Source organism: Panthera leo, chromosome B3 (assembly GCF_018350215.1).
Source record: "Panthera leo isolate Ple1 chromosome B3, P.leo_Ple1_pat1.1, whole genome shotgun sequence".
Lineage (NCBI taxonomy): Eukaryota > Metazoa > Chordata > Mammalia > Carnivora > Felidae > Panthera > Panthera leo.
In genome coordinates this window covers 42,733,652-42,760,212 of record NC_056684.1, presented here as the reverse complement: position 1 = coordinate 42,760,212, position 26,561 = coordinate 42,733,652, and the positions used below count along the sequence as shown (strand labels likewise).

The 26,561-nt window shown below is 33.9% G+C and overlaps 1 protein-coding gene across 1 annotated transcript in view; it reads right to left on the bottom strand.

The window, feature by feature from the left end:
• The window catches only part of VPS13C (vacuolar protein sorting 13 homolog C), a 192,877-nt gene that overhangs the window by 144,059 nt on the left and 22,257 nt on the right, over positions 1-26,561 (bottom strand). Inside the window, exons 5-14 of the mRNA XM_042941847.1 lie at positions 25,935-26,036; positions 14,820-14,929; positions 12,873-12,932; positions 9,593-9,652; positions 8,720-8,800; positions 7,261-7,318; positions 5,419-5,546; positions 3,030-3,136; positions 2,316-2,487; positions 1,194-1,256 (exon numbers count right to left, since the gene is read on the bottom strand). Coding sequence (XP_042797781.1) covers positions 1,194-1,256; positions 2,316-2,487; positions 3,030-3,136; positions 5,419-5,546; positions 7,261-7,318; positions 8,720-8,800; positions 9,593-9,652; positions 12,873-12,932; positions 14,820-14,929; positions 25,935-26,036 — 941 coding nt within the window. The remainder of the gene's footprint in view (positions 1-1,193; positions 1,257-2,315; positions 2,488-3,029; positions 3,137-5,418; positions 5,547-7,260; positions 7,319-8,719; positions 8,801-9,592; positions 9,653-12,872; positions 12,933-14,819; positions 14,930-25,934; positions 26,037-26,561) is intronic.

The following is a 26,561-nucleotide window of genomic DNA, read 5'->3' as shown; positions in this document are numbered from 1 at the left end:
ACTTCGGCCCAGGTCACGATCTCATGGCTTGTGGGCTTGTGGGTTCAAGCACTGCGTTGGGCTCTGTGCTGACAGTTCAGAGCCTGGAGCCTGCTTCAGATTCTGTGTGTGTGTGTCTCTCCCTGCCCCTCCCCCAATCCCCCCCCCCCTCTCTCTCTCTCTCAAAAATAAACGTAAAAAAATTTTTTTTGAATATGAGTATGTGTACAGAGATCTATAAATATCAAAAAGACTAAAAAATATACAAAAAATTATCAACTGTAGGTATATTCAGTGTGAGATAATAGCTGTTTCTATTTTATTTCTTTGTATATCTTTATTTCCTAACTTTCCTACAGTGAGTTGTATTGTACTTGCAATTTATTTTTTTTTAATTATCAAAAATGTCATGTTACAGAATAGGATTGACATGGAACAATGGAGACATGCCATTATTGGTAGGATATGCCAAGTGGGATAAGTCGGCATGAATTGTGAAATATAAACTGACTGATTCCAATTATGGTAAAAAAGAAAAGAAGTAAGAGAAGGAGAGAAGAAGGAAGGGAAAGAAGAAGGAAGGAAGGGAGGGAGGGAAAAGGAAACAAGGCAAAGACAAAGTGAAGGGACGGGGGATAAAGATCAAACTTAAGTCAGCACTTAGGCATGGGAGAAAAACTGCAAGACTGTGTGTCAAAATGTTAACAGCAGCATTCTGTGTTGCTAGGATTACAGACAACTTTTATTTACTTTCTTTTGGGGAGTTTCAAATTTTTTGTCATAAAATTAAAATTTTGGGGCACCTGGGTAGCTCAGTCGGTTAGGTGTCCAACTTGGGCTCAGGCCATGATCTCACTGTCTGTGAGTTCGAGCCCCACGTCAGGCTCCGTGCTGACAGCTCAGAGCCTGGAGCCTACGTTGGATTCTGTGTCTCTCTCATTCTCTCTGCACCTCCCCACTTGCGCTCTGTCTCTCTCTCAAAAATAAAATAAAAACATTAAAAAAAATTTTTTAGAAATTAAAACTTTTTGCCCTTTCATGTTAATGTGTTCTTTCCAATGTTCCAATTTTTTCTCCTGAGACCAAATGAAGGCATGAAAACTCAACCTTTATACTTGAATAAATCCCCTGAAACCTAAGACTTCCTGATCTTAAGTTTACAGGAGTAATAGTAACATGTTTAAAACACAAAATGAGCAAATAAAAATTATTACCTCAACTTGTGCTTGTTGCCTTGCTAAAATTATGTTAAAAACATCTAGAGTCTTCTCCAAATCCTATAAAATACAAAGAGACACTTGTAAAGAAGAAAAATGGCATTAGATTAAAAAAATTTTTATTCTAAGATTTCTAGGCTTATCCAGTCCATGAATAAACAGTAATTGTGATCTCATGTAAGTGTAAGTATAAAAATACAATATGAAAGTAAGAATTTTAATAAGATCATTACAGATACAAGAATATTTAGGAGAGAGGCTTCTTTTAGGTATTATCCTTATGGTTCTTACTTCTGATTCACTCTAGTCTATAGTATTTTATAACGATTGTACTATAAAACACAAAATTTAAGAATGCAAAATTCTATAAATCCACAAGAAGCTAAAGTAGAAAATGACTTGGGGAATTTAAATAAAAGTATGTAAGAATCTAATATGTATTGGTGACCTGTGTATTAGGTATTCTATGTGCTATTTCATGCAATTCTCAGAACTCTGTAAGACAGATCCTGTTTCCATTTTATACATGAGAACATCAGACCTCAGATTCTGAGAAACTTGATCCTTTTTCTAATATATAATATTAATGATTCTCATGTATTTCAGAATAATGGGAACTCAATTAATTCTTTACATTATGAATTTGTGGCAGAAGTAGTCATATAATCAAGACCAGATGATATTAAGCAACTTATATACTCAGAGTCGTGTTTCTCTATTTTTCCAAAGGGATTCCTATTTTAAGCAATAAGAGCTATTTTTTTTTATAAATAATATTTTGAGCTCCTAAAAAAAGCCAGTAACAAAACTAATAACATATATCTAGCTAATAATAAATATATATTTGAACAGCTCTGCTACTAATTTTCTAAACATTATTATAAAAAAACCAAGCCATTTCTCCCAATAGTTTCTAGTAACCACATTTTATCTGACATTAGGATGGAAAAGAAAGATTTGTTTAAAGAAGAAAAAACTGAAAAAAAAAACTCTGCATTTTTTCAAAAAAGATCAGTCCTATTCTTCCTAAAATTATATTTTATATTTATAATTTAGAAAAATTAACACTGAAGGATGATTTAACAAGTAATAGCTTTCACTAATACATGCAAAATATACCTGAATTTGTTTCTGTATTTCTTCTGGGACTTTAGTCTGGGTTAGCTTACTTTTGTAGGCACTTTTATAACTCTTGAGCAACTGCCTGTGTTTTTTTATGTTACTCCATGACCACATCTGTGTGTACCTTCTTATATGAACTTCAAGAACAGAATCAATTGCATATTTCCACCTGCAAATCAAATTTTAATGTACATTTGAATACAAAGGTTTAAGAAAAAAAGCAGGAAAATGGCTTTGACTTTTGGATCTACACTGTTACATTTTTGTGTTCTTATTAACCATTCTCCTATAAGAGCTCAGCAATAACATTTCAATTGTCCAGTACAATTCTCTGACATAAACAGATTACAAAATGAGCAAACAACTCCAAGAAGAGGGTATGTCAAAGCAAAATCATAAAGACACAAAATGACATGTTATGCAAAATGAATACTATCCCAATATGGTTCTAACATTGAGCCCATGGACAATAAGACCAAAAAATGATTAAAGTCTTAATGCTAAGTGGAAAATTCAGTAATACTCTAAAAGCAAGAGTACAAGAGAATGTGTTTACAAAAAATTAACAAAGACATAATACAAAAGATATCCTTTTCATATCTAATAAAGAAAAAAAGTGGTTTCATCACATGGCTTTAAAGGTCTCTTAAATCTGAGAGTTCCTAACTCTATTACATATTTCTCAAAAAAAAAAAAAAAATTCTAACTTACCATTGTCGACCATTGGTATGAAGTGGTAAATAAGGCTTATATTTTCTGTAAGGGGCATTTCTAGCCATATAATCCAATGACTCCAAAAGGTCAATCATACTTAAGTACTATTAAAACAAAAATACAGTTATAATTATTACATTTCACACATGGATAAACACCATATTTTATTATATTTTCAGTCTCGTAAGACTCCAACTTCCTTGAAATAATGACGATCATGGTTGCTTGTTAATATATTTCATCAAATTGGGGCACCTGGGTGGCTCAGTCGGTTAAGCGTCCGACTCTTGATTTTGGCTCAGATCATGATATTACATTTCATGGGTTCCAGTCACTGAACCAGCTACACGCTGACAGCATGGAGCCTGCTTGGGATCCTCTCTCTCTCCCTCTCTCTCTGCCCCTCCCCTGCTCATGCTCTCTCTCAAGATAAACTTTAAAATATACGCTATATATATGTGTGTGTGTATATATATGTACATATATATGTATATACGTATATACACATACACACACATATACATATATATTATATATATATATAAAATATATATATTTCATCAAATTTAAGACACCATCAATTGTAAGTTGTAACATAATTTTTAAGTTCCACTATAAAAAGAAAAAAAAAAACAATGCTGCCAATTAAAACTGACATACCATCCATAATAATAATACATCCTATATTCAAATATGCTAAAGTGTAAGATAAAGGCACATCTTAGAAACAACCAAACACACTATCTATAACTAGTGACCTGGAACATGATTGTTCCTAAAACTACATATTTTCCTCTGGACCATCATTTCAGCATTGACTATCTATGAGCTGATTTGAAAATGGCTCCAGAAAATCATTATATAGCTAAAGCAAGATAAACGTATTTAATTGTCCATCTTATCACCAATACAACTCTGCAAGTACCAGGTAAGCAATTCAAATGAAGGGAAACACACACACACAACATGACTGTAGATAAGATAAAGAAAGGGGCAAATCTAGCTATTTCTTCTGTTTTTCTTAACACATTTTTACCAATTGGTTACCACATGGTTATTCACCACTTACAGTATGGATAGTCCGAACTTACATGTATTGTAAGTTTAAAATACACCCTAGATTTCAAAGACTTAGGAAAAACAAAAGGATGCAAAATATCTTAATGTTTTATACTGATTAAAATACACCCTAGATTTCAAAGACTTAGGAAAAACAAAAGGATGTAAAATATCTTAACAATGTTTTACACTGATTACATGCAGAAATGATAATATTTCAGGTATGCTAGCTTAAATGGAATGTTACTAATTTTACTAATTTCATCTTTTCTTTTTACTTTGCTAATGTAACAACTAGAAAATCTTAAACTAATTTTAAATTACATTAAAATTTTAAATTAAATTTTAAATTACATATACAACCTGAATGACAGTAATCCCCTCCTTATCCACAGGAAACATGTTCTAAGACCCCAAGCGGATGCCTGAAACCACGGATAGTACTGAACCCTACATATGCTATGCTTTTCCTTTACACATATACTTCTAATAAAGTTTAATTTATAAATTAGGCACAACAAGAGATTAACAACAATAATAGAAGAGAATAATTATAACAAGATGCTGTAATAAAAGTTAAGTGAATGTGGTGTGTGTTTCTCTCTCAAAATATCCTATTGTTCTGCATTCACTCTTCCTCTTATGATAAAATGCCTAATGATGATACAAAGTGAGGTGAATGATACAGGCACTGTGACATAGAACTGGGACACTAGTGACCTTCTGATGATACATCAGAAGAAAGGTCATCTGCTTGGAGACCACAGTTGACCCGTGTAAGCAAAACCAAGGAGAAGGAAACCGTGGAGAAGGGGAGACTACTGTACATTCTTATTGGACTGAACTGAGCTAAAAGTCATTTAGCTAAATAAATCCCTGGTCCTCCCTTCATTTTCAGTTCTCCAGGTCTGCTACCCAAACTCCCCGTGCATGTAACCAAATGAGAAACAAATGATGGAAGAAAAAGCTGCCAACATAAGCTATTCTAAAAATTAAGTAGACAATATTTAATACGAATATGTCTATTAAAATTTGAGGAAGAAAAAACACATTAAAATCTTCCATCATTTAAATAGGAATAACGTCATTTTCTATAACTTGGTAAGGTACTCTACCAAGAAGGAAAAGATCACATAAAATGAAGGAAATATTTTTTTAATTTGATATTTATTTTCTTAAAAAAAAAATACACACACACACACGTGTAAATATATAAAAGAACCACCAGAGCATTGGAGAGGAGCATCAGAGAAGGAATAATCACAAAGGACAAATGAAGTTGAGATTCAAAGCTTATCAAAGCTAGAAATGTCCGCCTGAATCCTACCTGAGGTTTAGTCAATTCAACAGCAATATTCTGTACTTCTATGTTCCCGTCAAGTTTGGGTGTTTTCAGCTCTGTTTCCGCATAAGGATTCATGAAGAGCTTTGCAGAAGCTGATATTGGCTGGAAAACTTTCATCACATGGGAAGACATAAGATATGTTTATAAGCCTTTACAAATGAACAACTATAAATAATTATGAAAACACTATTCTGAAAGTACAGAAAAATGACTAAAATATGTAAAAAATGTAACAAAAAACACTACCAAAAAATATTTAAGCATCTACTTATCTGCATAACATCGACTATAAGTTAAATGGGGATCTCTAAGGAGGAAATTGTACTCCTATGCTTCTAAGTAAAAATGCACAAAATAGTAGACCATCTACTCTTGGTTATTCTGGCTATATAAAATTAGGCTTCTCTTCCTTACTATGAGACATTTAATGATTTTATTATTCATTAAAAATATTATACAAGGTAGGAAACAAAATTTGATTATTTGTCTTAATCAATGGCAGAATTTAGAACAGAATCATGAATGAAATTCATATTACCAAGAAAAAAATTGCTTACCACTTTACAATTTTCAAAATTATCATTACATATACAATCTTAGAATCAAATAAAGAAAATATTCCTGAAGTTAAGAACCAGCATGAAAAGGCATATTAGGGAAGATGACAGGGCAAAGTAATATATTTAACTGTGAACAGTATCGAAGTTAGATAAATTGTGATATCGTACAGCATTTACAATTGCATACGATTGTATAAAATTTTTAACTTATTTAAAGGTTATTTACAAGTGGAGGATACCACTTATAAATGAGGTTGTAGATTTCTCTAAAATAGTTCTTTCACGTATGAAACTAAACACTTTCATCTGAAAACATCATTATCATTAAATGGAGAGGTCTATGAACATAAAGAGAAAGTGCCAACTCTTACATCATGGCAGTCAGCTATAAAATATGAAGAAAACGAGAGTAAACCACAGTAATATAGAATATGCAAGAAGATGAGCATGAAAGCTCAGCACAAAGGGGTGTACTAAATTTAACACAAAACAAAAAAGCCTCTTTAGAATGAAACTAAAATGGAGAAAACAGCATAAATAAATAAACAGGCTCGTTTGTTATAGGGCTATTGAAAAATAAGTAAAGGTGAGGGTGCCGAGAATTAGAAAAGCCCAGTTAGAAAATCTCTATGGGGGCACCTGGAGGACTCAGTAGGTTAAGTGTCTGACTCTTAGTTTTGGCTCAGGTCATGACCTCACGGTTCATGGGATCAAGCCCCATGTTGGGCTCTGTACTGACAGTGCAGAACCTGCTTGGGATTCTCTCTCTCTCGCTCTCTCTCTTTCTGTCCTTCCCCTGCTCACACACAGTCTCTGTCTTTCTCTTTCTCTCAAAATAAACAAACAAATAAATAAATAACTCTAGAATCGTTGGTTTGTCATAACACTGCAATAGTGACATGGTAGGGTTGACCATGAGAATACCAAAATCTCAGAAACTGAGTTATTAAACAAAGAAAACCTAATGCCCCAAACAAATGTGATAACAAGGTAAAAAGAAAACAGGGAGGTCAAGGGTGTTTAGTCATTGGGAATGAACTACAGATGTACTTCCCTCCTCTCTCTTACTCTCCCGTGGTATGTATATGTCACAACCTATTCCTAAACACTTAGGTATAATCCAAATAGGCTATATTATAAAACTAAAATATAAAATCCATACTTTTGTCTTGTCAAAGTAACTTTACCACAAAAAGTATATTATGGCAGAGTATTTAAATCTACGCTTTCTATAATATGAAGTAAAACTTTTACCATTACTTACTATATTGATGATTTGCAGGTATATTGCTACTTGTAAGAATTCCACTTTTCAGCTGATCCTAAACAAAAATTTGAGGATGAGAATGAAAAGAAATACACACATATTCATCTACACATGGGGGGGAAATGTTGTTCTTAAATCAGTATCTTTATTTTCCTCTTTTTAATTAGTAGTCCACAAGAAAAGCACACTGAGCATTATTTATGGGTATATTTCTTAGAAAAAATATAAAAGTAGATAATTTTTTAAAATTCTAAGTATCTAGGTTGCCTGGGTGGCTGAGTCGCTGAAGCATCTGATTTCAGCTCAAGTCATGATCTGGCAGTTCATGGGTTCCAGCCCGGCATCAGGCTCTGTGCTGACAGCCTGCTTTGGATTCTGTGTCTCCCTCTTTCTCTGCCCCTCCCCCACTCACGCTCTGCCTCTCTCTCTCAAAAATAAATACCATTAAATCAATGAAAAATAAAATAAAATAAAATTCTAAATATTTAAAAATGTTATAGTATTATGTTCCCCTCTGACTAAAAAAGAAACAACAACTGGGGGGGGGGGGGGGGGGGCGGGGAGGTGCCTGGATGGCCCAGTTGGTTAAGCATCAGACTTGGGCTCAGGTCATGATCTCACGGTTCATGGGTTCCGGAGCCGCATCGGGCTCTGTGCTGACAGCTCAGAGCCTGGAGCCTGCTTCCGATTCTGTGTCTCCCTCTCTCTCTGCCCCTCCCCCATTCATGCTCTGTCTCTCTCTCTCAAAAATAAATAAACATTAAAAAAATTTTTTTTAAAAAAACAAACTAAACATCCATGAACTGAGATCTTAAACACTTTCTAGACAAAGGCAAATTATTTGCTACAATATCTTTCTGAGAAATAAGAGAATCTTGTAATTAAAGTTCAGAAAATTCAACTGTTCTTCCTTTTCCCTCTTAGTAAATAAAAATGACTAAGACTAACTTAGCACACTGAAGTTTTGAATTGACCTTTCACTGTTCAGGAAATCATCATCACAAATGTTTACAACATTTGCTAAGGTCAACTACACTTCAATTAAAAAAAAGTGCTAAGAAGATGTTCTTTAGCTCTGAAAGGTATCATCTTTCCTTACAATACTCTTCAAGTAATCGTTCTGACATGAAACACCACAATGTAACCAGAATGCCATCAAAATGTGAATGTAAAAAACCGGAAATGAAGTTTTAATGTAATAGCATAGGTTATTATTTCACTGTGTAGTGAATGGTTTCACAAAGATCTTCAAAAATACCAGTTTATTTTTTGAAGTTTATTTATTTTAAATAAAAATTTAAAAAAAAAGAGTGGATTCCAAAAACTGTGTTTCACAATTCTGGTATAGTTAAATACAACTTAAACAAAAGACTATATCCTGTTCTCCTTCAGCAGTTCTTATGTTAAAAAAAGTTTAGGGAGTGTAGTGAGCTCTTCAGGCATAAACTGAAATTACCAAGATCTGTTCCTTCGATCCCTGGTAAGACATGCCACAGTTTACATTCCAGTAGGCACTAAGACTATCAAGTCGTACAAGCTGTAAAAGAAAAATCAAAGAGGTCAAACAACTAACACATTAAAATTATGAAGCAATATTAAAAGATTATTCTCATATTCACCCTAACATTATCCAATTGCCATTTTGAGCTTTTAAAGAAAAAACTTAAGCAAATATGGGGAAAACATAATCATGTTATTCATGGACTTTATTATTAACCTTAGCATTTGGTAAATTGTGCTTCCGGCAACACTATTTCCAAGGAAATTCGTTCATTCAGTTATCAAATATTAATTGATAATTTACTATTTAACAGGACTTGTACATGTTTTGTTGAATAAGAAAGACATGATTTCACCAATGGACAGGAATGGCTGTTTAGAGGGAGGGGTGAGGGGAGGAGAATCTAGAACAACAAGGTGGGGAAAGCTACAAATTCACAATGTTTATTAGCATATTTAAAGTATTGTGAAGTCCTGTGGTTTAAAACAAAATGAAACATACTGTTTAATTATGTACAGCTTAGTACTTCCATCAGTAATCTTGACCAGAGAATATTTTTTCTATAAATCTAATATCTCAATTACCTAATGCTCCACAAAATACATTTGGAAAATATTAATTTTTCTGATTCCTTTTGCTAGGGGAAGAACCTAAACCTCAGAAAAGGTAAGTGATCACAGAAGGTCACACAGTAAGCAGAGCCAAAACCAGGCCCTACACTTCAGTCACTCTTCAATGGCACATTGGGCTCCATCAAGGTTTCAAAAAAAATATGTTAAGTGTGTGTTCCTACAAAAATAATAACAAATTCTTAATCCAGTCTAATACCTTGTATATAATTTTTTCTGCTTCATTTAATATGCATGGAGTCCAATGTTCATTTGCAGTCTAAAAGAAATAAAGAATAACTGTGAAACATAGTATATATATCATAAAACATTTATATGTATAAACTATTAAATATTATTTAATATTATTAAATAATTATTAAATATATTTATATATTTTAAATATTTAATATTTAAATATTAAATAATTATTTAATAATTATTAAAATATTTATAAACTATGTCAAAATAACTTAGACAAAAGAAAAGACATCTGGCTAATGTTCACTACTATTACCTGTTCCCTTACATATCTATTTGACAAAATCAAAGGAATGGTGAAAATAGAATTGAGGAGGTTCTAATTTAACCGAGTTCATTCATCCAGAAAATTAGAGTTGCTATTTGTCTAAACTATGTGTCTGTGTGGAAGGAATTGGATATGAATAAATGACTAAAAAAAAAAAAAAAAAGCTAGCCTATGAGATAGTGAATAAGAAGGCCCATATTCTTTTAAAAGATCAAATAAATAGTTCTTGCAAAATAGGAAGAAAACCACGAGAATATGGAAATCACAGCATGACCGTGTTTCTAGAAAGTCAGCATAGTCAGTTAAGGCCAAATGCCACCATGAGATAAACTAAAACTAATTTATTGAGCAGTCAGGGCATTACTGATGGACTTGTCAAGAACAATTTCAGAGGCACAGCAGAGTCAGTACATTGGGTAGTGAGTCAGCAGGCAGTAAGGAAACAAAGATGGTAAAGGTAGAGAATTCTCTCAGAAAGTTAGAAAGAGGCAAAAGAGAAGGCAGCGGTTAGATGGGGCCTAAGTGGGGTGGGAGAAGGTTCAGGAGGCCCTTTTAATTTTATTGTAAAAGACCTGAGGGGCACCTGGCTGGCTCAGTCTAAAGAGTGTGTGACTCTTAAACTCAGGGTCATGAGTTCAAGCCCCATGTTGGGGGTAGAGATTACTTAAAAAAAAAAAATTAAAAAAATTTTAAAGGGGCGCCTGGGTGGCTCAGTCGGTTAAGCGGCCGACTTCGGCTCAGCTCATGATCTCACGGTCCGTGAGTTCGAGCTCCGCGTCGGGCTCTGTGCTGACAGCTCAGAGCCTGAAGCCTGTTTCAGATTCTGTGTCTCCCTCTCTCTGACCCTCCCCCCTTCATGCTCTGTCTCTCTCTGTCTCAAAAATAAATAAAAGTTAAAAAAAAAAATTTAAAAAAATCTTAAAAAAAAAACATTTCCACAGTGTTGCAAATGGCAAGATTTCATTTTTTTCATTGCCAAGCAATACTGCATTGTATATGTATATACCACATCTTCTTTATCCATTCAATCAAGTGATGGACATTTGGGCTCTGGGTGTTTTATGTAAGTAATGAATCACAGGAAATCTACTCCCAAAGCCAAGAGCACACCATATACACTGTATGTTAGCTAACTTGACAATAAATTATATTAAAAAAATTTTTTTTAATTTTAAAAACTGCAAAATTAAAGAAACAAACAAAAAAAAAAAAAACCACCCAGCTTGCATGTGTTTAAATGCTTACAGGAAGGAGTGGAAGGAGGGGAAAGGGTGGGGAGGAAGAGAGTTGAAGCTTTAGGAAAAAGAAAATTTATGGAAAGAAAGAAAGAAGTGATGAAAGGAGGCAGAGAGAGAGGAAGGAAAAAAGCTCCTAAGGACATGGAGAAGATGGGATCCAGATCAGAGGTGGGAAGATCACCTTAAATATAAGAGTTCAATTGTAACTGGAAAGATGGAAAAAAGGATTGGTATGGATACAGAAAGAGCTAAGTTTGGGATTATTGTTGTTATTAAAGTCAGTGTAATAGTTGAAGCAAAAAATTACTGAGCCAGACATGTCCCAAATGCTTTACACAAACTATTTCCTTTAATCATCACAAAAACTCTAAAATAAAAGTACTATTTTATCAGTGAATGAATGAAGGTTAGACAGAAGGAGACCATCACGGTAACCAGTAAAATAATGTTTCAGGTGTTCTAATAAAATATAATAGGGGGCGTAAAAGAAGAACAATAAATTCTAAGAGGAAACTGAGAAAGGAATTGGAAAGACAAGGTAATATCTAACATAAGAATTAAAACCTGAACAGGATCGTCAAGGAGACAAAGAGAAGAAAGTAATACAGGCAAAGAAAACGGTATGAAGAGTCTGAGCAAAGATACAGAGAATCAAACAACAGTATACACTAAGGAAACTACATATCATTTGTATGCACTAGTGGGCCTCTTTATCAGTCAATGGGAAGTACATGACTAAATTGTATTTTGTGTTTTGTCGGTTAGAAGCTCAACGTAAAATACTGTGCTCATTTATGACTAATATTGTTAGTCTAGTTTTTCTGGAGCAATTATCTCTAGTCTCTGTTATTGTAGATTTCATTTTTCATCAAGAGCTACTTAAAATTCATCTTAGAAAGAAGCAGAGGTAAACAGTATAATAAACAGTAGCTTCCTTAGTTCCCTTAAATTTGTTCATCCAGGTTTTCTGTTTTGTTTTTTTCCCCCCAATGTTTCTGCTTTGGTCTTCAATTTGATGTATATCTCTGTTTCTCCATATGGAAATATTATTCTTAAGGCCTCAATGGAACCATGTCCTTTTTTCTGTTTCTCCCCTTCTCTTTCATTTTGCTTCCTCTTCTTTCTTCACTAAGGCCCTCTCCATATAACTAATGAGAAGACAAATATGTACCCAGCATGATTTACTCACTGTCCTTAACTTTAAACCATTTTTCCTACCATAGAGTTGTCCAAAGAAAATAGAGGGAAAAATGTCCAACGTGAATATACACACTATTTACCTTTCAAGATCTTTAGAAGAAAAGCAAACTGCATTATAAAATACTTAACCAAAATAAACTACCTTATATACATCTCAATGTAATACACTTGTACATATACACATTTCTAAGCTATTTGGAAATTCTACCTGCCTATACCAAGGATGAGAACATGACTCTATAAAAATTTGCCTTCCCCTATCTTCCCACATGTTTAAGATACAGCTTTTAATTCTTTAACAATGTTTGATATTGGTATCTTGATATTCATTAAATTCAAAGACACATCGAAATAGAGAATGTGATAACAGCATCACTATAAATTTTGAACTTCTAGAAAAGTTGTAAAAAAAATTACACATAAAAACAAAATAGCTGTTTGTATCAACAGTTGGTTTTAGCAATTCACCCTGTGACATGGCAATATTTTACACGTAATTGTAAACTGTAAATTGTAAATAAGGCCAACATTACCAATAGACTGAGTTCTCCCAGTGTGACACCAAATGAAAGAGGCTGCTTTGGATCAGTGACCTATCAAAAAAGAAAAGATGGCATGAAAATATACTGATGGTAAAAGTGAAGCCATGCTCCAGTCTGTACAGTAGGCAACATAGGGCAATTAGTATGCAAGTAAGTCACACAATCCAAATGGATTTGTGGGAAAAAAAGAAGAGAAAAAGGCAGTAACATGGCTAGGATTACCCATATTTTGTAGGCATGATATGAATACGATACTTTCCCAGTGAAACCCTTTTCTTATGAAGTGAACTCTTTTCTCACTAACTAGATTCTTGTCTAAATAGTGAAAAAGAGACAGTCTCTTTAGGTCTACTATTAAAGATGTTCTTCAAAGATAAAGAAAACAAGATGTCATGGATAATAACCGCGCCACTAAACTACTTTTAACACTTAGAAATGTGAACTGTCTCGTTAAGCCTTTAACATTCTTAACTTTTCAAAACTGCTTTGTTAGGAAAGGCCCAAGACTCTTAACATACTCTCTTAACCTGTTAAACTTTTGTTCTATTCCTGATCTTCGATACATAAGTTATATTGACACACCATGCTTACGCTGTACCACAATGTGTACAATGTCATTGTCTTAGACATCACAGGGATGTCCAAAAGTCATACAGGGTGGTTGGCCATGAAAGAAACTAGGGAAACTAGAGAGAGAAGAAAAAACATACTGTTTTAAGTCATCCAACAGGGACTCCAGAGTGTAGTCACATAGACCCTTCGCAAATGCAGGAAAAATGCATGCTCTGGAATAACTAAGAAGCACAAATCGCTCTGGGAGCTTAGTTTTTTATTATCTTCCTTTGTTTCCACGCTCATCCTTATACCTCAGACAACCAGCTCAAGACAGCTTGCAGCTATTTCAGAATAAAACATAACTCCTCACTTGCTAAAGCACCACCCACAAACTACTATCATCCAGTGAGCATCTTTATGATATATTATTATACTTTCCCTACTCCCCACTTCCTAAACTCTATTTTTCATTATCCTAAATACAATAATTAAGGTAATAACATTGAAAGAGGAATGATACAAGGAAGATCCCTTTACACTTTTTAGTTCTTTTCCTCTTAGACCTTTTTAATCTATCTTGTCAGTGACACCAACTTAAACATTATTGATGTTACTTATCCCACTCCTGTGCATCTCTGTATATTTTTTTTTATTAAAAAGAGAGAAATAATGTGCCTTTCTAATTGTACTTGCACAGTAAAAAAGCTTAGTTAAAGCTCAAACTGAGGTTCACATTCATCAATACGCCATTAGTTTCAATAATAACTCTCACTTCCATGATGTGTTGAGGTGATTTATATTCCTAAGTTTGTTTAAACAAGGGCACTGATGACTTAGGTTTTTTAGACATTTGTTAACAAAATTCAGTTTAATGACTACCTAAAACCAAAAGGTAAAGTCAAAATAAGATGGAGATAGTGTATCTTGCAAAACTACAAGTACGTATTACTAAAACTGAAGTTCTATAAGGAATCTGTGAGAAAAAGAAAAGTTCTATATACGTCAGTACTGCTTTAATTAAATCCAAACCTTAAGTTATTAAAAACAAAAAAGAATACAAACTCATTTTTAGAAGAGACGGAATAGCATTTCCATCATCTTAGGTAAGTGAAAAAATTCAAGGTTATTTTACATAATTTTCAAACTTTAAAACAAAACTAAATATATTACTTTTAGAAAGGGGTATACAGTGGTTTTATATTTATACACATAAATGCCTAATGAAAGAAGTGTAACACAGGAAAGATATGGTAGTATATTCATCAGAAAAAAAAATCATGGATTTAGAATCTGGTACGGATAACCCATATCTAAACAAATCAATAATTAGTATCATAAAATACACAATTATTAGCTTCACCTCAATAAGTTTAAATTACTTACATCATCTTCATATTTAATGTGAATGTCTGTGATTTTTACTTGTACGTTTTTAATTACTTGGGTTGCCAATTTTTCCAAAAATGTATCCTTTTTGGCTTCTTTTGCCTTATCTATAAAAAACAGAAAAATACAAGGTCAAGAATTGAAATTCTCACATACTTCACTATCAAATGACCAAAGCATAGCAAAGGCACTACTCAACAGAAAGGACAGCCTATTCTGGTGTCCTTGTTTTATTTTAGATTTATTTTAGACTTTAATATGTGTTTCCAAGTTAAAACTTATTTTTGAAGTTATGGAGTATCTAACATTCATTTTACCTTTGAAGACAGAAATCAAGTGGCGATGTGTACAAATAACACATGGCATAAAAACTACTTTTACCTACCTTTTGAGCGATCAAGACTTTTAAAAGGTTTCTTAAAATGTTTTTTGTGCTTTTTACGTTTACGTCCTTCTCAGTGGAAGCATTTTAGTGAGAAAAGGATAAAATTCAAGTTAGGAGACTAGAGGACAGAAAGAAAAACAAGAGAATTCTTCCTAACAGCAAATTCTGGTACAGTTCGCTTTATTTCTATTCTAAACTGACCTGCTATTTCAATACAAACAGAAATTCATAAACCTCCTTAGTCTAGAATAACCTCCTTTAATCTAACAAATAACTTGGCAAGTACAATTATACAAAAATTAGGCAAATATCCATACACAAAGTGCTTTAAATATTTTTGACTCTTCAATTAAAGTTTAACTTTAATTTCAAGGTTATCAAAATACTGGAAATGTAATAATGACCGAATATAAAACTTTCAGGGAAAGGTTTTCACAAATATATGGTAGGGACACAGGAACACAAATGAAATGAATGGTTAGGTTGGTGACAGGCAACTTCCTCTGGATGATACACCTCACAAGCAAAACCCCTGAACGACTTAAGGATACAAAGAACCCCCAAAGAGAAGAATGTACATTGAACTGTACTTTGAAATTGGCTTAGTAATTAATTCCTTTAAAACCTCATCCTCTTTAACTGGCACTGCTTCACTTTTATGGCATTAAGCAACACCCATCTGATCCAAGTTACACACCTTGACACTCAACTTCCTACTAGACATCATCTCTAGTCTGCACTCTTAAAGTGGTCTCCGTATGGTCTCGCTTGCCTCTAGTCTCCACACTACCTCCAAAATAAACATCCTCGTAGGGTGTCACTAGACTAATACCTTCTACAATGCCATTCACAGCCTGTTAATCCCGTACTCAAAATTCTTTTTTAAGGCTCTCTGCAGCCCGGCAGACAAAATGAAAAAGTGTTTGCATGACACAAAGGTCCTTTCAAGATCTGACCCCTAGCTCCTTGTGCCGTTCTATCTCCTCTACTCATGCTTGCGCTGGATACTTCAGAAACACTATTCTTACCTAACAAAACAAGCCTAACTTTCTAACGGCTAATGCTTCTCTCTTATATGAATCATTCCCAGAACTTCCCTGAAGTTCTTCACCAGGCAAACTCCTGGGAGGCTCCCAAATCCCAGATCCCCTAAGGCCTTCTTCAACTATTCCAAGCAGCTCCAGGGCCATCTACCTCTGCACCTTTACATAGACTTCCACTAAGCAGTGATTATACTGTAATTGAAATGTTTACACAACTGTCTTGCCACTAGGCAGGAATCTTCATTAGGACAGGAATTATCCTAATATGTAGGCACACAGCACATGACAGGCATCTGTTCAAATGAGTCAAAAAATCCACATCTGAACATTGTAATAAAATATATAAACCCAGCTCAGGTTATATATATATAGCATTTGAGAAAATACACATGAAATTTAGCTTGAAATCTTAAAACTGTTCTTCCTTGGGGTGCCTGGGTGGCTCAGTGAGTTAAGTGTCTTGACTTTGGCTCAGGTCATGATCTCACAGTTAGTTGAGTTTAAGCCCCGCATCAGGCTCTGTGCTGACAGAGAACTCAGAGCCTGGAGCCCACTACGGATTGTGTATGTCTCCCTCTCTCTCTCTGCTCCTCCCCTACTCACACACTCTCTCTGTCTCTCTCTCTGTCTCTCAAAAATAAACATTAAAAAAATTAATAACTAAATAAAATTGTTCTTGATATTTTAGAGCAAATTGTCCTGCCACTATAAAAACAAAGAACCAGGGGCGCCTGGGTGGCTCAGTTGGTTGGGCGTCCGACTTCGGCTCAGGTCATGATCTTACAGTTCTTGAGTTCGAGCCCCGCGTCATGCTCTGTGCGGACAGCTCAGAGCCTGGAGCCTGCCTCGGATTCTGTGTCTCCCTCTCCCTCTCTGCCCCTACACAGCTTGCACTCTGTCTGTCCCTCTCTCAAAAATAAACAAACATTTAAAAAAATTAAAAAAACAAAAAAACCCCAAAGAACCAAATCCTGGATTCCAAGAATAAAACCCTAAGTTTCAAGACGAAAATATTTAATAAATACATAAACAATCTGGACCTTGTTATTACCAGTATTTCTTGCCATAATGATGGTCCCTAAGTCTTTTTCATTCATAAATTAAACATCTAGAAACAGACTGAGTTCTCAAAGAAGTATTACTTAAAAAGAAACAAGAAAGACAAAACTACCCCCACTTGACTAGAACAGCTTTCAGAGACAGTTTCAGCTTCTGGGTTTAGATACTACTGTAACTCACTCTTCTTACCTTACCTTATTATCTTTCTGGCTTCACAACTGTTTTAGCCTCTTGTTTCATCTTTATTTGATCCCAGTGTTAGAAAGTTTCTATTTAATCTGATGAATACTAAATTTATGATTCTCAATCACTCTCTAAATTGGTCCTCAAATATTTTGGTCTTGGGGCACCTTTTACACACTTACTTGAGAACCTTTCAAAGCTTTTTATTAGTGTGGGTTACAACTACTGATATTTGCCAGAGTGGAAATCAAAACTGAGCAATTTTTTAAAAATGTTTAATTCACTTTTTAAAAACTACTATGCAATAGCATTGATAACACATGTTTATGAAAAATAACCATATTTTCCAAACAAAAAATTGTAGTGAAAAGAGTAGCATTGTTTTACAATCTTACAAATCTCTTAATGTCTGGCTTGGCAGAAGACAGCTAGATTCACATACCTCCTTCTGCCTTTGATCCGCTGAAATATGTTGTTTAAATTGAAGCATAAGAAGAAAATCTGAACTAACCACATACACGTGCAACAAAAACAAACAAACAAAAAAGGGTGGAACATCTTCATGGTCTTTTCATGTAAATACGGATACTATACCCAAACTCAACAAGTGGTAGTTTCTTAAAGGTTAATTCCATTTTGGAATCTGAAACTCTATCAATAATTTTTTCATCCAAATTAAATTAAATTGGTTACCTTCCACTTTAAATGGATCTTTTACACATACCTGAATTTTTTTATCACTCATTGATAATAAGGAAATATTGCTTCATTGAATTATGCAGATCTTCTCAATGTTGAGTGATTTCATTATTTACCATCAAAAATCCCATTTGTTAGTACCCCTGCCAATCTCATCAAAAAGTCTTTAAGTACTGGGAAGCTGCCAAACTCCAGGTGGCAAATACAAGTTTTCCAAAACTCTAATTTTTGCTCAAAAGCTAAAATCTTATTATTAGCAACAAATATCATGAGTTGATTTTTGTTGAAGTGTCTACCAAACACCCAAATCTGAATAATAACAGTCTGTCAATCACTCTTCCACGTAAAATGATTTTCCAGGAAAAAAGCAACTAGTTCAGCTGACAATTTAAACAATGCGCAAGTATTTTTCCTTAAGACAATTATTCTACGTTAAGTGCTTCATACATACTTCTGCCTTTGTCACACAAAAAATTAAAGACACATAGTCAAGAGCTTAAGTTGATTCAAATTAAATTTTTTCTATTCCATCAATAACAGTTTTAAGTAATACTGGGGCTCTCTTTCTTTTGTTTCATCTTATTTTTTACTGTGAGTACATGGTAGTGAACAATAGAATGGCAACCAGTCAAGTTTGGTGCCACTGCCTTGATTCATGCTGAGGCAGCCGCAATTTTACACAACACTGCTTCTTCATCATCAGCACCAGTGTTGGCACAGTAAAAAATCAAATATTGTTTTAGTATTATTTATTACGAAAACAGTTTTGATGGTTTGGGAACTATTGCTCTGGAATAACTTTTTAAATGACATCAAATGGGGAAGGAATATACACTCAGAAAGTAGAAAGATGAAATGATCATGAAGTATACATTAAGTCCCACCCAAATGAATGAAGATATCATCACCAAATTAACTATTCTCATTTCAGAATCATCAATATTCTAGGACTAGTTTTTTATCCAGGTTAATGTAGTGTTTTTGAAAAGTAAACTCTGAATCAATTACATTTTCCTTTATAGTGATTGATCACTGTCTGGTTTTTTGGGGGGGAGGTGGTGTTTTGTTTGTTTGTTTGATCACCAATATTGTCCAATGATTTTGTTATGACTTGAACGGGCCACTGGAATTCATTTGTACCTTGGAGGCAGATAACTCCTAGTAGGATCAGAAAACACTGCTCCGAGAGACTGTAGAAAGTTGGTCTAATCATAACAAAATTAAAAAGTGAGCCATGAGTACTTCCTGACTATCTTTTATATTAAACAAAGTAACTGCAAGGCAAATTAGCATAGTCAGTCACATTTGCTAAAGGGGCAAATTTTATTAAAAGAGAAATGCCTTTCAAGACCATTTCACTCAATGCTGTGATATCTGCAATGCAAATTCTTCTTCCATTTGGCAAATGAACCCAAATATTAAACAAGTTTCTAGCTGTAGAATTCTAACCTAATGCTTATTGTTTATGTTTTGAGTACACACCTCACTTGCCATTCAATCGATACAAATTTTAAGTGTGACTAAGTTAATATAATAAACTCCTATAAAATTACAGAAAATATAATTAAACATGTCAAATTAATTTGTAAATTATCAGAATTATTATTTTAACATACTTGATCAATTCCCTACCAAATAAAAGAATCCTATTGTAAATGCTAAAGCAGTCAGCCTTCAAATCTGCCTTTTGTGGAGCCTCAAATTTCAGTATGCTGTGTAAGACAATGGTCTACATTGGTCTCTGGAGCTCCTACGGAGGTAAAGCAAATCAGGGAGGATATGAAGGACGCCAGACGGACACCTCTTATCAAGGCTCTAAATAAAGTCCCACACAGTAAAATAGGTTCCATTTTCTTGCTTTTTACAAATCTGAAAACTACTACTATAGGAGAGAACTTGCCCAGCTGAGAAACTACTATATGACAGAGTCCACAAGGCAATCCAGATGTGAAAGTTGTCTACAGACCAAACTGTAAGCTCCACAAGGACAGCTCATGTTTGTTTTACCCCATGAACATTCAGGCATCCAGCACGGTGCCTGCCATGTGAATACACTAAATATTTAGTGAATGAACAAATGGCTACAGAAGGTTGGGAAATGGAAATGATGGTAAAGGAGAAAAACCTGAATTACATTTCCATATTTTCTTAAAAAAAAAAAAAAAGGCATGTCATCAAATGGGCTCCATTAAATGTTCAAGAGTAGATAAGAATATAATTTTTTATATAACTAAATAAAATTAACCATGCATACCCACCAGGCTTGATGTCCTTGTAAACAAAGTTTTCCAAGCCATATATGAACTCCCCTGAATGTGCCCCTGCATCCGCATGGCAGCAATAACCAGAATGCAAAGCATTTAAAAGACACTTTAATTTCACATGTAAAATATGTCTAAACTTAATTCAAAGAATTAGAAATCATGTGACAGAAGAAGTGAAATGCAGTGACACCAAAACAATCTATTTCTAAGGAAGTATTCACAGTGACACCATTTCCATTATTTCAACATACAAACTTTATTATCATAATACTGTAACAAAATTTCTTAGTAATTAAAATTGTAAGAATTAACCATTTCAAATTAAGCAAAGCAGACAAATTAGCACTAATATCTCACTGAATTGTTTGAAATTTTCCAACAGAGCAAAAATCAGATATTTTGGTTCCCTTTTTGCCTACTGTTTTTGCCCATTTGCAGAACGCAATATTGAGAGATATTTACACTAACTTCAGAGTCAACTAAAATGAACTCATCTTACTTTAATTTACTCTCATCTGTCCCTTTTTAGATACAATGACTCCTTTCTACCCATTCTTGTTAGTGATGGCCAGATAGCACCATCCTCCCATTCCCTCCTCACATACAGCATAGACACGACAGCAAGCTTAACCTTTCTAAAACACAGGTCTTATGACATCCCTCCCTGGATTTTTAAAGAAAGTAAAAGGGAAACTTACTGACTCTCTTCGTGGTTATAGATTAAAGTTTGTTATAACACGAAACTAAAAATAAAGGCTCTAGAGCCAGAGAAGGTTCAAATTACAGCTCTATCATTTTCTAGCTCTGTGACTTAGGATGACTTATTTAACTTGCAGCTTTCTCCACTGGGAGAAATGGGAACAATAGCCTTAAGTCATAGAGTTGTAACTATTAAATGAGTCAATAAATAGAAAGCATTTTGAAAAGTGACCTGGCAAATAGTAGATACTCATTAAATGTTAGCTGCTACTATTGTCATTACCGTCACCATTATCACCATCACGGCATTCAAATCTCTTAAAATTGACCTAAACTCAGCTTTTTAACTTACATTTAACTACATTCTATCAAACTCCCAAATTCTTAGCTGTTCCCCATACATACTCCATACTTGTCTCTCTTCACTGTCCCCTCCACCTAGAAGACCCTGTCTTCTTTTCTGCAAACTCATCTTTTAGACACAGCTTAAATATGTGTCTAAACAGTGTCTGCCCTGATCTCTTTGGCTGAACATGATATGTTCATTCTGAACTTCCTTACCACTCTTATCTTTACCTCTCTGATGAGACTCAACACTTTTCTCCTGTTTATTATTATGCGTATGTCTTATTTTCTCAACTAAAATGTAAGGTTTTTGACAGCACGATTCACGGATTCTCTAACTTTTATGTTTCCATCAGCATGTTGAGCAGATGGGCATAAGACTTCTCAAAAGTACCTAGAAACTAACGATACTGCCTTTAAAATTCTAGTTTTAAACCTAGCATTCTATCCCCAGTCAAATCAAACAAGTATGTAAGTAAACAAAGACTTTCAGACTTGAAAGGATTTTAAAAAATTACATCCAATGTATCCTTTCTTAAAAGCTACAGATATGCTTCAGCATAACTAACAAAGAACAAAAGGCAAGGGACCCAGAAAACACTGAACTAAACACAGAAGAGTAATGAAGACCAATCCCAGGATGACAGCTGTGCAGCAGGACTGAAAAAACAACCATTTCAAAGGGAGATCTTCAAGAGAAAATGGGGATGGGGTGTGGGTGGGGAACCAATAGGTGGGTATGACAATAGTAAAGTAACACTGAGAGTCATATAACATTATTTCATGTGGCCAGTGAAAAGAATTAAAGGTAAATTTACACAGAAAAGAAAGCAAATAAAAAAGAAGCATTTACAAGTTCAAGAAAAACAAAAGGTTGTAAAGAAAGGAAATACAATCACAGTATATCATTTGACCTGCACAGTGAACAATTACACTGTCAGAGTAATGTAAATTTGACCTGTAATTGGCCATAAATTATTATATACCATATTCTGAGACGAGAAAGAGGGCAATTTAGAGTGAAAGATGATGCTAAGAGAAGTAAACTCCGTGACTACCATAAGAGGATATCCTAGGTAAGACCTTATGCTAATAAGTTAGATAATGGCAGAACATCAGTATTTCTAAAACCACGGTTCCCTCTAAGGAATGGGTCTAAAGGGTAGAGAAGAGCAGAACAGGGGACTGACATTTTCCCTCAGAAGTCTTTTTGGGAAAACTATTTGATTTTAAAGTGTGTGTGTATACTACTTAGATAAAATTAACATTTTAAATACAGAATCTATAGCGTTTGGGAATCTTTGGCCTTCATAGGAATTTAATCTTTCCCTTTACTTTATAAAAGCCTTTCTAGGAAAATAAACTCACTATAATAAAATAAAAGGAGAAAAATATCAAGAAGTTTATTTTAGGTGGCTCAGTCGACTAAGCGTTTGACCCTTGATTTCGGCTCAGGTCATGATCTCACAGCTCATGGGTTCGAGCCCTGCATCAGGCTCTGTGCTGACAGCGTGGAGCCTGGTTGGGATTCTCTGTCTTCCTCTCTCTCTGCCCCTCCCCCACTCACATGCTGTCTCTCTCTCTCTCTCTCTCAAAAAATAAAATAAAATATACATATTTATATTTATTTATATATTATATATGATATATATATTATATATTTTTAATATTTATATTTATATCTTAAAAAGTTTATTGGGGGGCGCCTGGGTGGCTCAGTTGTTAAAGTGTGAAACTTCGGTTCAGGTCATGATCTCACAGTTAATGAGTTCAAGCCCCACGTCAGGCTTTGTGCTAACAGCTCAGAGTCTGGAGCCTGCTTCAGATTCGGTGTCTCCTTCTCTCTGACCCTTTCCCGACTGCACTCTGTCTCCCTCTCTCTCAAGAGAAAATAAACATTTAAAAAAAATTTTTTCATAAAAAGTTTATTTTTACAGTTGAGCAAATTGTTTAGAAATGAACTATTATATTTCAATTTTATTTTTTCCCACAAGACTGTGGGCAGCACTCTATTTTACCAAATAGAACAAATTAAGTAAAAATACTTTTTTAAAGCCGATTAGCATGATTATTTTGTTTTCAATTTTATCATCTGCTGCTTTGAGTTGAACTACTTCCTCTTCTCACCTCTCTTAGTCTCTATACATGTGACATGGTGCTTTTGTGCTTTTCAAACCAAGAAATAAGTGGAAAAATAATAAGTCTCCAAGATAAAGTACAGTATTAATATTAATAATGGCGAAATGCAAAGCATCTAAAGACTAGGGTGTTTTTTATCATTTGCATGAATAATACTATATAAAAATATGACCTATATTCATGGAAACTTGAAAAAATTTATATGCAGTCAAGATAATTAAATGTATTTTTTAAAAAACAGTATCAATATATATCCCAATTCTTGAATTCATCTCTTTTATTTTAAGATTTATTTTGAAGTAATTTCTACACCCAACATGGGGCTCAAACCCACAACCCCTAATCAAGAGTCACATGCTCTACCAATTGAACCAGCCAGGCACCCTGAATTCATTTCTTTTATACTCAGAATATTTTTCTGAAAAATCTAAGATAATAACATTAAAACTGAATTTTACATTCTAAATTTTAGTTCTATCCCCCCAAAATGTAAATTTTACTATTCAGGAAGTTACAACGTAATTATTGTATATTATATAAGCATAATAGTCCTATCGACACAAACTGAGGGCCGCAGATGTTCAGCCCCTATAAATACATCAAATCATCCTAAACATATAAATTTCCTAAGCATTAAACAGGCAGCATTCAAAATTTCATAGGTGCTCAATACAAAATGTACAGCAGGTTACGATTTTGCCAATTAAGCTGTCAACTACTAAAACAGGAGAGACTATACACACTTCTTACAGTTCACTGGAAACACTCAAATATGTTTTAAACAATCACAGCTAATTCCATCCAAAAATAAAAAAGCAAGAGGAGTTTGGAGTTTATTTCTAAAAAGGAAAAATATAACTTAATTTTATACATATAAAAGTTATGCATATAATTATGCTATATTATATATTATGATACATATTTTATATGTCATTTTATCTAAACATGTATCACTATGCCTACTGATAAATATATGTCATTAAATACGGTGTGTTAACAAAATATACTTAATATGACCTGTATCAAGAAAGAAATGAAATTCTAACGCTCTCCAAGTCCTTCTCCTCATTTTTAGGGTACTATTTCCACATATACTAATTAACCAAAAGTGAATAAAAGTAAATAATCGCACTGAATTGTCATAAACAAAACCATTCTCACTTTGCTTTATTTGGCACACAAAAGTAACAGAAATAAAGAACACTGTTTTCATAAAAACACAGATTCTTAAACTTCAGGGGAAAGACAAAATATGCTCAAGTATGAAAAGAGAAAGGTAAAACACATTTAAGTTTTTAAAAAATTTCTTTCATTTAGACAGCCTCAATACTTAAAGTATTTTAGTAATTTTCTGTAAAAGAATAATTCTGCTTAAGAGCAAGCACTTGGGGCAAAAAAAAAAATGATAAGGAATTTTAATGAACAAGCTATTTTTAAGAAATTTCTTACTGATTACACTAGGAAACAAAGTCATTTCTGTCATTTCTAACTCACGGTTTGCCCTACCTTTTAAGAAAGACCAAAGAGAATTGCATTAGCATTTGTGGTATCGTCTTCTCCCATCACAGACATGCATAAACATGCCAACCAAATGATAGAAAAACGATGTAAACTGCTAGTAATTCTCACACCCCAAACAGCAACTGGGGTGTGATTTGACTTGAAAGAGAAAAACTGGAGGCCTGGAGGAATCCTTCAACTCATCACTCTATAGACTACTTTTTCATCTCATCCTTATTCTTTCTCCATAAACCAAATCAAAATAATCATCATATTTTTAGATAAAAACAAAAAATTAAAACTTAAGGCAAGATGTTAAAATGCTGAAATCTGAAAAATCAAGTTTTTTAAAAATATCCTATACAATATAAGGAGACATAGCTAGAAATAGAATTACAGCACTACTTCCTCTAAACATTATTTCACTACACTGATACGGTGAACCTCATTATCTTCCATGGATACACCTAAAAATGTAGAGATAGAACCTATCAGCATTTGGCAAAAACAAACAGGCTTGCAAGAACTCACAGAAAGGTCTCCATAAAGCATCACAGAAAAAAAAAGTGGTTAAAGACAGTGGGAAAATTAAACCGGCAGTGAGATAAAACAATCGTGTGGCAATGATTCCTAAATGTGGGCCATGAAAATATAATCAATACTGTGACATATGATTTTAAAAGAATATTCTTTCTTTGGAACTACAATTTATGAAAGCTTACGAAAGTATCCTCTTTAAAGTGCATTAAATGTATCTAATATAGGTATATATATCTAAAACATAAACATATTGTACCTTTCTCTGCTGCTTTCTGAAGAGCTTCTTCAATTCGAGATAGCTCTTTCTGTTTAATATCTTGCAAGGATTTTTCTTCTTTTTCAGCATCATATTTAATACCTAAAAATATATATTTAGTTCACATATTAAAAAATGCAATTATAAGACAAATAGGAAACGTTCAACCTCATTATGATTGGGAGTGTATGTGTACTCTAAGTCTTGTAAGCCACTTTTTAATTCAAAAGATCCGCAATCTTTAAATTAATTTTACAAAAGTTTAAACATAAATAAACGATCCTTCTTTATTTACAAAGCTTCTATCCAAAGGGAAAGGAGGGAAAGAAAGGAATTAAAGAGAGAAAGAATGGGGCACAGAGGTGGCTCAGTCAGGTAAGCATCTGACTCTTGGTTTTGGCTCAGGACATAATCTTCCTGTTTATGGGATCAAGCCCCACTCTGCTGGCAGTGCAGAGCCTACTTGGGATTCTCTCTGCCCCTCTTGCTCTCTCTCTCAAAATAAACAAATTAAGAAAAACAAAAAATAAAGGGAGAAACAAAGAGAGAAAACCAAAAGGAGAGGAAAAGAGTGAGGAGAAGGTAAAAAGGAGAAACAGGCAGGCAGAAAATTTCCAGTCATCTTAT